This window comes from Hypomesus transpacificus, chromosome 13, assembly GCF_021917145.1.
Source record: "Hypomesus transpacificus isolate Combined female chromosome 13, fHypTra1, whole genome shotgun sequence".
Taxonomy (NCBI): Eukaryota; Metazoa; Chordata; class Actinopteri; order Osmeriformes; family Osmeridae; genus Hypomesus; species Hypomesus transpacificus.
The window spans coordinates 9931908-9945359 of NC_061072.1; the positions used below are offsets into that span (position 1 = coordinate 9931908).

General features: G+C 43.9%; 1 protein-coding gene across 1 annotated transcript in view; it reads left to right on the forward strand.

The window, feature by feature from the left end:
- Positions 1-13214, forward strand: part of kcnh4b (potassium voltage-gated channel, subfamily H (eag-related), member 4b) — a 28053-nt gene extending 14839 nt beyond the window's left edge. Inside the window, exons 5-16 of the mRNA XM_047032387.1 lie at positions 183-423; positions 1225-1382; positions 1546-1753; positions 3479-3673; positions 3992-4191; positions 4448-4697; positions 5021-5235; positions 7577-7615; positions 8185-8591; positions 9210-9304; positions 9867-9943; positions 10814-13214. Coding sequence (XP_046888343.1) covers positions 183-423; positions 1225-1382; positions 1546-1753; positions 3479-3673; positions 3992-4191; positions 4448-4697; positions 5021-5235; positions 7577-7615; positions 8185-8591; positions 9210-9304; positions 9867-9943; positions 10814-11875 — 3147 coding nt within the window. The 3' untranslated portion in view covers positions 11876-13214. The remainder of the gene's footprint in view (positions 1-182; positions 424-1224; positions 1383-1545; positions 1754-3478; positions 3674-3991; positions 4192-4447; positions 4698-5020; positions 5236-7576; positions 7616-8184; positions 8592-9209; positions 9305-9866; positions 9944-10813) is intronic.
- Positions 13215-13452: the final 238 nt, after the last annotated feature.

Below are 13452 nucleotides of genomic sequence, written 5' to 3' on the forward strand. Positions count from 1 at the left end.
TCAATAATACAAATACATAAAGCCTCACTGCAGCATGTCTATATGCAGTGAGGCCCTTTCTTTAGCATGTTCAAAATGTGCCAAAAGTGGGGTGCGACCAGACAGCCTAACCGTAACCCCCCTATAACCCCCCTCTAACCCCCTTCTAACCCCCCTCTCCCACTCTTTTCGACCCCATCTAGAACATGTTTGAGAAGCCGTCTCTCCCAGAATACAAGGTGGCGGCAGTGCAGAAGTCTCGCTTCATCCTACTCCACTATAGTGTGTCCAAGGCTTTGTGGGATTGGATGATCCTACTGGCCACCTTCTACGTGGCTGTTACAGTGCCCTATAACGTCTGCTTCACACCGTATGACGAGCAGGACAATGCGGCCCGCACCACCATCGTCAGTGACATTGCTGTGGAGATGCTCTTCATCCTGGGTAAGATGGGAGATGTTAACTTTAACATATTATGTTTAAAGGACCGGCGGTAGGAAGGAGGGTATAAGATCATAGGAGTAAGGGGTATAAGATTGAGTTTTCCGAGCTGGGTTTGAGTGGGTCTATGGTTTCACTTCAAAGGGAAACATTTTATTGATGCCTACAGTGGGTGTGAAAATACACTATTCATTGTAGAGCACAGTACATAACAGTCAGCCACAAATACATTTAAAAAAGAAAAACAAATTTACACTTAGTGATGTGGATGGTTTTTCATTTCTACGTTTCAAAATAAGATCAGCTTTGGGTCTGTTTGCTGTATTCTTATGTGGCACAACACCATGTGTGATCAGTATTCGATTATATTCTTGGTAAATAAGCCTGTAAAGGTTGTTAAAAAGTGTTGAAAGAGGCAGAATCATGTTGAAACTATTGGAATCTGGAGAGAAAGAGGATGAGGTAGAAGATCTGATAACCTATGTTGATGATTCACTTCCTACTTCCTTTTCAGGCTTTTGATTAGGAACATACAGTATATCCTTATTTGTTGGGTTGGGGATGACATCCATCCTCCTGTTTGAAGCAATTAACATCAAAGAATTAGATAGCAATTAGTAGCCTATATACATAATTTATTATAATGTACTATACAAATGTTTCAAATGAACAATATCAATGACGTAATAACTGCATTGTGCCACATCGTCTTTTGTTTATTTGTATTCAAAGTATGGGATTTTGATGTGCAGAACTCCTTATTTGGCTTGAAAAGGAAACTGAAACAAAATCTGCTTTTCCCAGACATCATCCTTAACTTCCGCACGTCCTACGTGAGCCAGTCGGGCCAGGTCGAGTACGAGTCACGCTCCATCTGCCTCCACTATGCCACCACCTGGTTTTTTGTTGACCTTGTGGCAGCATTGCCCTTTGACCTCCTCTACGCCTTCAACATTACTGTGGTGGGTACAGTCCACGTGTGGCAGGAATCATCCAGTTAATGGTGGACTTTTAAAGCCATTATCAGGGGAAGGGGAAACTGGAGGCGGTTTGATTCTGTCTTTTTCTCTCACCCTCCTTCTCCCTTTCTGCCTCTCTCTCCCGCCTCTCACCCCTGCTCCCTAGACCTCCCTGGTCCATCTGTTGAAGACGGTACGTCTGCTGCGCCTGCTGCGCCTGCTCCAGAAGCTGGACCGCTACTCCCAGTACAGCGCCATGGTGCTCACCCTGCTCATGTCCATGTTCGCCCTGCTGGCCCACTGGATGGCCTGCATCTGGTACATCATCGGACGGAAGGAGATGGAAAACAACGACCCTGACACCTGGGACATTGGTGGGTGAGGGTGATGTGACTCAGACAGACTGGACCAGTACCTCAAAGGCAAACTAAACTAAACCGGACTAAACTAGTTTGATATTTTTAATTGGTATCAAGGACATGGCCTACTATATATTTAGGAAACAGCAGGGTTGAAGGGACTTGGCAGAGGTGTGTACTATGTATGTGAGTATCACACTCTGTCCTCTACATAAATGCGAAATAAGTCTATCTAGAGACCCTCTTCAATAGGATCACCATTACCCACCCACAAAAAATACCTCCCTCTGACTAAACCAACATACAGTAACACACATCACTGCATAGAAGGTGAACTTACAAGGACATACAGTACTACTGTATGCTTCCACCTTCCTTTTCACAGGCACCAACAGCTTCCCATTATTTTGCTGTGGGGCTGCATGAAGAGTCCTAAAGGGCCACGGTCCTTCCTCTCTGGGGTCTGAGGGTTATTAATTGGAGCACAAAGTTGGGGCTGAATAACTGCTTGTAATTAGGGACACACCACAGTGAGGGCAAGAGGCCATGGGAGAGATGGTGAAGTATGGATAATGTGCGTGTCCTGGTTGGGGGGAAAGGGATTCTTGTGTGTGTATTGTGTATCCACGTCCCAGCTGTTGAGTGGTGTAAATATATGTATCTGTATTTATCTGTGCTTGTGGGACTGTACATCTGTGCATTCTTATGTATTCTGAAGGACTGATGCTTTAGTCATTTTGTATGCTGTGGTATCCAATGTATGCAGTGAATGTGTGTCTATCTGCATTTCTCAGTCTCCAAGGAAAGGGTTACATTAGGGTACACCTACCAATTAACTCCAGGCCCTATTAGCCCCTGGAGGACTAAACCTAATTCAGCTCTCTCCCCTGCCAGCCGTTACATTCTGTGGACCATGGTTGTCAAGCCAGCTAGCAGAGAGCCAACCAATATCCCACTCATTATACCTAAACATTGAATTAAATTCAACCAACAGCTCTCCATGGCCAAATAACTTTTTACACTCTCTCTTTAATGGCGTAACACTTAAGCCCGACTCACACTGGACAATTATCTGTGCAAAACACATCAATTTAACAACATGATGGGAGTCAATCTATTTAAGCAACCCTCCATCTAAAACACTTATGACAAGCCTGCAACACTGACAATCTGGTTATTAACCAGATAATAATTTATATTTTACAGAATCAATTCAAGACAAAGCTGACTAAAACTATGCTTGAAAACATTTTGTTCTGTGTTCCATAGGGCTCTGATCTGTGTGGTATTGATGGGCTTGACGATGCATTTTTAAAATGAATCTCTATAAAAAGATTTTGGAAATAGACTAAAAACAGACCCACCCCTATGGCCACTACTGTTTTTAGCATCTGTGTCCCATCTATATTAAGTAGCTTAAAATTTTAATTTCACTCAGTTACTATCCTCTTCACTTTCCCCCAGGGGCTGTCTGGCCGTAAGCAAGGTTTCTTTTAGGCCCCCATGAGAAAATCCAACACTAGGAGAGTCCAGGGGCAGATTCCCTCAGGAAGGCTGCTAGACATCCAATCCAGAGGAAGATGTGCAATCATCCTTACCCAGTCTTCTACCAGGCTTGGGGGAAAACGTGTCGATGGATTGAAAATGTACATCAAGTACAACAGAGAAGTGAGGAGCCCACAGACCTTGACCTTCTCACTCAGTTTCGTTTTGCCCTCGACCATCCCTCCACCTCTGCAGGGTGGCTCCATGAGCTGGGGAAGCGTCTGGAGACTCCGTACACCAACAGCACGGTGGGCGGACCCTCGGTGCGCAGCTCCTACATCGCCGCCCTCTACTTCACCCTCAGCAGCCTCACCAGCGTGGGCTTCGGCAACGTCTGCGCCAACACAGACGCCGAAAAGATCTTTTCCATCTGCACCATGCTGATTGGGGGTGAGTCTGTCTGGCTACTGCCCACCGGGGGGACACCCCCAGGGGCCCCTGGCATGGTTTCTAAGTGAGGCCATGCTAGGGGCACTGAAATAGTAGGGGGGAAGATGACATGCAGACTAACAGCTTGAAACTAGAATTCATGGTGATTACTTTTTTTTACTGTTTGTTGCAATTACTAGGGAACTGTGTGAAATAGAACCTCTTCTTAGAACTTCTTGTTGTAAAGATATTAAAATATATCTACCCATGAATTTAACAAGTTCAGTTGGGTTTGCTGTCCTTTTATGAACTTTCAACCCACTCTGCTACTCCCCTCAGCACTGATGCACGCAGTGGTTTTTGGAAACGTGACAGCAATTATCCAACGCATGTATTCCCGCCGTTCACTCTACCACACACGCATGAAAGACCTGAAGGACTTCATTCGTGTGCATCGCCTTCCCCAGCAACTGAAACAACGTATGCTGGAGTACTTTCAGACCACCTGGTCCGTCAACAATGGCATTGATGCAAACGAGGTACAGTGAGATGGGAAGGATTCAGGAAGGATCCCTGAATGCATCATAGGATTTTTCAGGGATTTATTAACTATATAAGCATAACATAAGAGAGAATTTACCTTTAATCCAATTGGCTTCTGGGTTCTACAATTACGCTGTCCCCATCCTATAATGTCACTCCATCAGCAGTAATAAATGAATCAGCTGACAGTGTAAGCCAACATGCACCACAATCAGTCTTCGACACCAACCTCCTCTCCTCTTCGCTGTTTAGCTCCTCCATGACTTCCCAGACGAGCTGCGGGCCGACATCGCCATGCACCTAAACAAGGACATCCTCCAGCTGCCCGTGTTCGAGGGGGCCAGCCGTGGCTGCCTGCGCTCCCTCTCCCTGCACATCAAGACCTCCTTCTGCGCGCCTGGGGAGTACCTCATCCGCCAGGGGGACGCGCTACACGCCGACTACTTTGTCTGCTCCGGCTCCCTGGAGGTGCTGAAGGACAGCATGGTGTTGGCCATACTGGGTCAGTGTGTGTGTGGGAGTGGGGGGGAGGGGGGTCTGGGGTGCAGTGGGGAAGGTTCGTGGCCAGGGGTCATGATTATAGGGTTGAAGATATGCAATCAGATGTTACATTCAGTCATTTAGCAGATGCTTTTATCCAAAGATGTTATAGAATAGATTAGAATGCCATAGAATAGCCATTTCTGAAATGTAGTCTTCTTGCACTGATGTAACTATTGTTATGTTTTAAGATTCATTCTAAATGTTTTACTTTTACTTTTACTTTTACTTTACGTTGTCATGAAGAAAGGTTATGTGACACATTGTTCTTAATGTTGGAATTAGGAAAGGGAGATCTGATTGGTTCAGATTTACCAGACACAGATCAAGTGATCAAAACCAACGCGGACGTGAAAGCGTTGACCTACTGTGACCTGCAGTACATCAGTATCAGGGCTCTGAGGGAGGTTCTGGAGCTGTACCCTGAATACGCCAGCCTGTTCACCGCAGACATTCACCAGAACCTCACCTACAACCTGAGGGAGGGCAGCGAGGCTGAGGTGAGACTCACACACACACATACACTATTTAATAACAAATATTTAATATTGCCCCTCAAAAGTTGGAAGGGTGATTTAACAGGAACTGTTATCACGCAAATGTTGTGTCTGCGTTTGTCACTATCCTTGACTCCCACTCTTGATCCTGCCAATGGGGCTGGCAGTGGGCACATTGTCACAACGATTACTATGCATCAGTACCAGTGACATGAGTAGTCTCACACAACTGCTAACAGCTCGATGAACAGGATGGATGATCCAATGTATGTTCTGATTGATGGTGATTTGGAAAAGAGAGGCTGACACTAGGTTGTGATTTTGTTGTTATAGTAAACACACACTTCAGTAAACATACCGGATATTTTGAGCATTTCTACCAGGTATTCTTAATAAAAACACTTTTTTTCATTTCCATGTGTTTTATTAGGACTATTCATGCATTAAAAACAAATAACCGCTATAATCTGGAAATTTGACTGACCAGCCAGACAAAATATTAGGAGGAATTGTCTCTGCCAGACAATGGAGACAAATGAAGGATATAATCCCTTTAGATTTGACAATACAGCAAAAATAATACGACATAAATGACAGATTTCCTTCATCTTTCTGCATAAGCTTTTATTAATTTTCCTACAAGCCTGTAAAGTTATTGAGACCATATTTCCAGTCGCCTAAACAGTCTTTTGCGTCATTTTATTTTATGTTACTGACTTCCTGGAAGAAGATTTCAACCTCAAGGATAATGAAATTGTGCTTGCATTTCATTCATAGTTTCCCCTGTGTGCTCTGAAAGCAATTTCAAAGCCAGGGTATATAAGTAATAAGTAAAATGATAATATCCTGTTGTTATTGCAGTGGCTATATGCATGGTCCAGGTAGTATGTGCAGACAGTAGAGGGTTGGTGTTGAGGACAGGGTTGGTTGTAAAGAGAGGGTTGTACATGGTGGTGTGCTGCAGCACATGAGCAGTGCTCTAGTTCTATTCCACCATCTGCTAGGAGTGGGGTCTCTGGCTTTATGCCAGAGGCGCAGGCTCAACCCCTGACAGAATGAAGGAGCGCTAAGTACTGGGGACCTGCTGTGACGTAGACACAGTGCTGCAATTTCCACACAATAGCCAGGTTTGTATTTGCAGTGGCAGTGCCTTCCTTAGCCCTCTTACTGTAACAACTATCTTGACCGAAAGTCCCACGTACAACCCCTACCACTTATGCATGCTGATTCCACAGCCCCCAACCCAAGCATGTTTTAGCCTGTATCTTTCCCACCTTTCTCATCTCAAACCTGTCATGTAATCTTCTTTCGTACTGCACTCTTGTCTATATTTCAAATTCTTTACATGACCCATTATTTTATATAATGTCAGGGCACGCACACACACACACATGCATTCATTTTCAAAATACACAAATGCAGTGTGTCTTTATGGATAAAAATAGGACATTTTACATAAATCTTTCTCAAAATATATTGTCTTCAGTATGTGGGTCAGTCTTGGCATTAGTGTCCCACTGATTAATATTGACGTGCCTTCATGTCTTTGCTGCAGTGATATAAAATGATGGCTAATAAATCAGTCCTGTTTGTATCAGGAGAGGTTTTCATCTTCTTGGGAGTATTTTTCCCAGTCCTGAGAAAAAGACTGAAGTACAGGAGATCAATTTGCAGAAGTAAAAAGGTTATCAAGGGTTTTTCCCCCTGCTGCTGAACATATTGTTTAAAACATTGTTCTCTGACTCATATAGCTGAATATCCACATCCAATTAGTAACCTATTGATAAAATAGTTTTATTGGCACTGATCTCACTCACTACCATGAAAAGACAGTTTTGTTTGTAACTGTCATGTACAGGAAGGAATCTCTCACACGAGAAGACAAGCCGCATCACACCAATGCAGCTCCATGTTTGTCATCCTTTCAGCTAGTAATTGCTGTAAATTGCTAACAATTTCCCACCATGGTAGCGGAAAGAGGAATTTCCTCTGAGCTCCTGCTGCCATCAAGTGCAAATAAGGACCAATTATGAGATTCAAAGGGTGCATGGCAATGGTCTCATTTCTGGAAACAAGGGATAAGACACTAACAAGGCGTTGCATGGTAGACAAATCTAGTGATTTAAAGCACAATCATTAGAGAGTTGCAGGTCATACTTTTTAAAGAGAACTGAAAAGAGTAGCTGGATGAACACGAAATCCTGTGCTCTGTAGTTTAAACATTTCCATTCTCTAAATGGTCTGACAAACGAGAGGGATTTAAGATAAATAGAATACGCTAAAATGTAAAACATTTTCTATAAAGAGTAAATGTGTAATATAAAGTCTATTGTTGCTTTTACAGGGCCTCACTAGGTTCTCAAAGTCACCCAGACTTCCACACGTGAGTTGCATAACCTTCAGTTTTCTATCTCTGACAACACAGTCGTGACCATTACTTCCCCATTCCATGTTTATCCATCCTAAACCTGCCTGCCACTTGCAATATATTTCAAATGCACTGCCTTAGCCTCAACACAATTGTAAGGAGAATTGCATACATTATTGCAATTGTAAATTTTCAAGGGTGTGTTTCTCGGTTTTCAAGGTAAAAGCCCCTCATTTTCTGGGGCATGTTGCTAGTGAGAGAGCTATCGGGGTTAGCACCAGTGCTAGGACCTCCCCTACAGGTTGAAACTCATTTGGAGGAGAGAGGATGGTTTGGTCCCAGGGGTCGACCCACTAACTAGGTCAATAGCTGTTCTAATGGGGAACCTTATGAGCTACTTCAGGCTATAGACTAGGTTGTTTATACCATGAACTTGTCCATATGTTTTTACATTTTTTATTAAGACATTTTCCCAAATATAATTTGCTGGGATTCAGTGGCAGTTAAAAAACTACACACAACTATAAATCAATACACGTTTTTCTGTGACTACCCGTAAAACTGCATATCCTTTCCTCTCCCAGACCACCAGAGCTTCAACCGAACACAAGCTGCCCTCCATAATAGAGACCAAAGGAGACGATCCAGACGACTACTTCCACCTCTCCCCAGGGTCTCGCTCTCGACGCAACCTCCTCCTGCCCAATCTGAGCAGTCCCGTTCGCCGCACCTCCCTGGGTAACCTGCTGGGCGACGAGCTTCGCCAGTTCAATGCCCTGCGACGCTGCCGCTCCCCCAACCTGAGCCGTGGCCTCCGGGGCCAGAGTCTGTCCCCCCAGTCAGCCCCCAAGAAGGAGCACTGCACCCCCTCTGTCTCCTCTGCCAGTCCCCCAGCTCCATCAGAGCTGGGGGAGTCTGGGAGTGGGAAGAAGCCCACTAAGCTTCTGATCCCCAAATTCAGCTGCTTCGGGCCCCCGGACCTCAGTCCCAGGTAGAGAATAACATAACTTATGTTCCAGTTGACAAACCCCCTCATAAAGGTGTTTTATCAAGATAAAAACATTAATTAAGCAGCACAAATAATGAATGGCAAACACTGTTCCCAAATATGTTCCAATATATAATGCCGGTACTGTCGTTCATAACAACCACACGGCGTACTGTACCTGCAGCAAAAGTGTCAGCAGTGATGCATAGCTAATGCTAATGGATTACATTCACAGTGCATCTTTCATCATCTTTCAGCCATCAGAACTCTACGGTTACTTTATCAACCATGCACCTTATCCACCTCCACCAGCCATCCTTACATATTTATAAAGTATCGGTAGGTTACCCAGTAAGCCTCACATGTACATGTGGGTAATACAGTAAAGTGGCCCAGTGGAGTCCGGTGTCCTCCAGTCCCAGACAGGCACCATGGGACTCGCCTCCGGTTAACCCCAGATGGGTGCCTGCCAGTGCAGGTTCTCATCATCGGCGGTTGCTGCTTGGGTCGTCTGGCAATGGACGATAATTGAAAAGGCTCTTCTGTTACTACACCCTACCCTCCATTCTGTCCCTTCTCTCTCTCTCTCTCTTTCTCTTGCTCTCTCTTTCTCCCCGACAGGGTTGTTGATGGTATCGAAGACAATGGACAGACTTTCCTCTTCAATGTAGAGCAGAGGGAGCCCAAGGCAAGCACAGAGGGCGGTCCTGCTCAAGGTAACTGAAACCTCCTTCAGCCACACACTGACTGCCTTGACCGCACCAACAGGGAGTCTCATTTGTACACCAGCTGGCTGAAGGTGAAGATAGGGTTCAAACCGAGGCCACCATAATGTGATGCCCTCTGGAACATGGTAGGTTAGGAAAGATCAGCTGACAGCTTAAGTGTTGAAATGAAGGGACCCAGTGCACTTGAGGACAACAGGGTACAAAACAACATTAGGGATTTTTAAATGAAAACAAGTCATTTGTTGTAAAACAAATCTACATTCATCCAAAATGCTGCAAGGTGGAAATGATGTTGCAATGCAGTCAGCCTTTGCTTTATTTGGTGACAATTCTTGGTTTCTGGATCCTAAACATTAAGATTGGGGATTAGGCTTAAAGGCAGGGTCCACTGTTCCTCCCTGCCATCATGTTTGACGATATGGTAACAGACTGTAGCGTCGTTATTGTAACTGTCCCAGTGAAACAGTGCTTGAAATCAGTTCAACACACATTTCATGCTGTGTACTGTATGATTCTCCTCGTTTCTGTCATTTCTGTCTCACCTGAACAGACTCCAGGCAGGTGAATGCCACCCTGCTCCTGGAGACAGAGGAAGTCCGACAGAGCATCAATCAACTCAACCAAAAGGTACAGTTAATCTCAGCCCAGATAGACCACCGGCTGAACCAAATAACTCATCTATCTGTAGTCCTTAAGAGGCCACAAGCCAGGTTCTCCTTTACAGTTGTCTAAACATCGACAGGTTCTGATAACTTTAAAGGGAACACATCCAAGATTAAAGCCTTAATGTATTTCAGAACACGTTATCCTCCCATATGTGCGGAACTCACCATGCCTTGCCAGTTCAAAACTCTCCACATTGAAACAATATTTGAAGATACAAATTGTGTTACATTAAATATAGAAGAATATCAGAATCTCAAACACAAAAATGTGTAGATAATTTAGAGTAGGTATCTAATCTTTTTAATTGCAGGCACTTATTGAAGATGAAGAAAAACAGTCTACTTAGTCTACTAAGTAGTAATTAGTCTACTCGCAGATCAAATCTCAACCCCCAATTATAAACCAACAGTGATAAATTACTTCCAAGATCATAAATAGTCTCTGATATCTATCTTAGGTAGCCCAGCGCATCTCTGCGTCCTTATGGGCCAGTACTACGCAGGTGTGGTGATACAGATGGGCTTGGGTAGGTACTGTCTGAAGGAGATATAGAGGTATTAATTAATCAGCAGGGGTTCTTCTGCAATGCAGAGGAAAAGTAAGGAGGCGCTGACTCAACAATACTTGGAATAAAACAGATGACAAGCCAGCCTTACTCACCCCCCCTCCTCCCCCCAACCCCCCTCACCGCATCCTTCCACATTTCTGTCCACTTTCCTTTCTATTTAGGACACGTATCGCCTTTCCTTCTCTCATTGGGATTTAACATTGGGATCCTATTTGAACTAGAATTTCACTGTACCTAACAGTCCACTGTACCCCTCACCACAGATGGTTAATTTGAACCAGGAAGTGTCACAGCTGACCAAGGACCTCCATCACATGATGCACCTTCTCCAGGCCCATGTGGCTGTGAACCATTACACTGCCTCCCTGTCCTCTTACCCCTACGGTGTCCACATGGTCTCCAATCCCACCTCAGCCAGCAGCGGCATGGCCTACAACTTGGCACCAAGCCTGCACCTTCACCATGACGCCGGAAGCCTGGAGGGACACAACCACCACAGCCATCACCCTGGAGAGCAGTGGACGTACAGTGTAACACCAGGGAGTGCCGACCCCAGTAGTACCCAGCCAGAGGGACACTACCAGGCCCAATCTTCCAGCCCAGGGCTCTTCTACCAGCCCCATGTCATAGACTCCACACCCAGAGAAGGCCCCTGCCAAGACTCCGGTTGCTTCACACCACACCACTGGACAAGCCCGTCCTCACATAGCCCAGATTTCCAGGATTGCAGCCCTGGTCCAGATCCTCTGACCGGGCTTGAAGACCCAGAAGATATGGCTTTGAGTGCTACTCCAGTTGGCATTAGCCAGTCCCATAATAACTTGTGTCTCCAGCCCCTCAGTGGCAGTGGTGATTACTTGCCTTTCACTCCCACGTCCGCCCATCGACTCCTGGAGTCCTCGCCTAGCTCCAGCCCCTACCTTTACCTGCCTTCTGAAACACACCTGCAACCCCCCCGGCCCACGCACCGGATGGATATTTCCACCGTTAGCTCGGACTGTCTAGGTCATGACCTCACTCAGCAGGATACAACCAGTCTCATGCTGGAGGACACCCACCACTCCATTCACGCCGTCCCTTCATCTCCCCCCTCCTTCCTGAGGCCGTCCTCAGTCTGCTCCCAGGACTTAGGGCCTGACGGCTGTGATGCCAACCTTCCCTTGGGGGACTCAACATCTGTGGGACATACCAGTCTGGAGTGCCTTTTGGGGAATGGGGGGTCCATCGAGAGCCGGGACAGTGAGAGTCCATCATCTCGGAGATCGAGTATTGGTGTTCAGACTCAAAGCACAGAGCAGTCTTGGTGTCTGGACCTGACAGACTAGATTGTATGGTTGTATGCTGGTTATCATAATTACATTGTCTGTCTATAGGGAGTTGTCAACAATATGACATCAGAGAAACAATTCATTTCAGTTGGACGTGACTGCACTGTATTCTTATGTATGGTGTGTTTTGCCCTGTTTTGGGGGGATATAATATCTGACAAAATCTGTGCAATTACTGCAATACTATGCAACAGTATGTCATTTGTGCATTACTTTGGCTTTGTTAAAGTGTGCTTTGAATTTTTCTCATTTCAAATACTATTTAGTCTCTCATGAGGCGGGTCAGGATACCTTTTAATATCAATGTTGAGAAAACATTTCAAGTTAGAAGTATTTTTTATGAATAGCTGGAAACAGGAATGTTTTGATGCTAAGTTGGAGAGTAGATCTTACATAACCTTATTGACTGAAAACCCCACAATTAACAGCAGTAGTGAGCCGTTTTCATAAACATACTGTATGTCACACAGGTATAACATTTTGTAAATTAGTTTCAGATTTGAAGACATGTCTACATAATCTACTTTGTGCTACCAAAATGTATTCAAGTTAAGAAAATGATATTTTCTTATCTATTTAGTGAATATTTTATAAAAGAGAGAAATCTGTCAAGGCATTATAAGGCATCACTAAGAAGCCAGATCCTGTTATACACTATATAATCATAATATAGTTATTGATGCAAGATTTATTTATGTATTTGCCTATTATTTATTTATCAAAGACTACCAGAGGCATTACTGTAACTAAAATTTTAAGTTATTACAACATTACTTAGTGTAATGTTTAAGTGGAGGTGGCTGGATATCATGAGGTTTGATCTCTTATGAATACCAAAAAAATTTATGATCTATATTTACCCAAATTTGAGGTACGTATACAGTATGTTTACCCTGTTCCACCTTAGCATGGCATAATGCACAACATACATTATGTGAGATTTTTTTAAATGTAAATAAGTGGACAAAGTAGACAAATAAATTGTCTACCTTTGCATCAACAGTCTAGCAATGTGTTCTGTTAAGAACTGTGTATTGCATTTTTTTTTCTGAAGTAAAATAATTGTACATAAACTTGAGGAGTTTGTTGTTGATATTATACCCGTTACCTTCTTGCATGGTAAATTAGCTCATTCTTTTTCCTAAGGAAAAGGTATCTGACTCAATGTGTTCAATTTGACATAACAGGTTATATGGTATTTGCATGACTGATTGAAACAGACTGATCAATATGGTTGGAAGTTGTTACCTACAGTGTACCAATGTAGCAAAAATGTAACAACATCAATATACATACTGGGAATGTAAGTTTGCATAATACAAAATATACATATTGGTTGTTTGACATTTGTTTGTCTTTGTTCTAATTGTTGAGCTTCTTAACCCAAAATAATGCCTTGGGTACAAGTATAATCCTGCTTCAAAACATATCCACATCTGTACTTAGAAGAAAATCTTAAATAACATCAACATCCAGGATCATACAATAATGACGTTCGTTATGTAAGAGTTATGCTCAAGACCAATGTCAAGCACTTCCCAAAAGACCACACAACAAAGATTTTCATTCAAGCC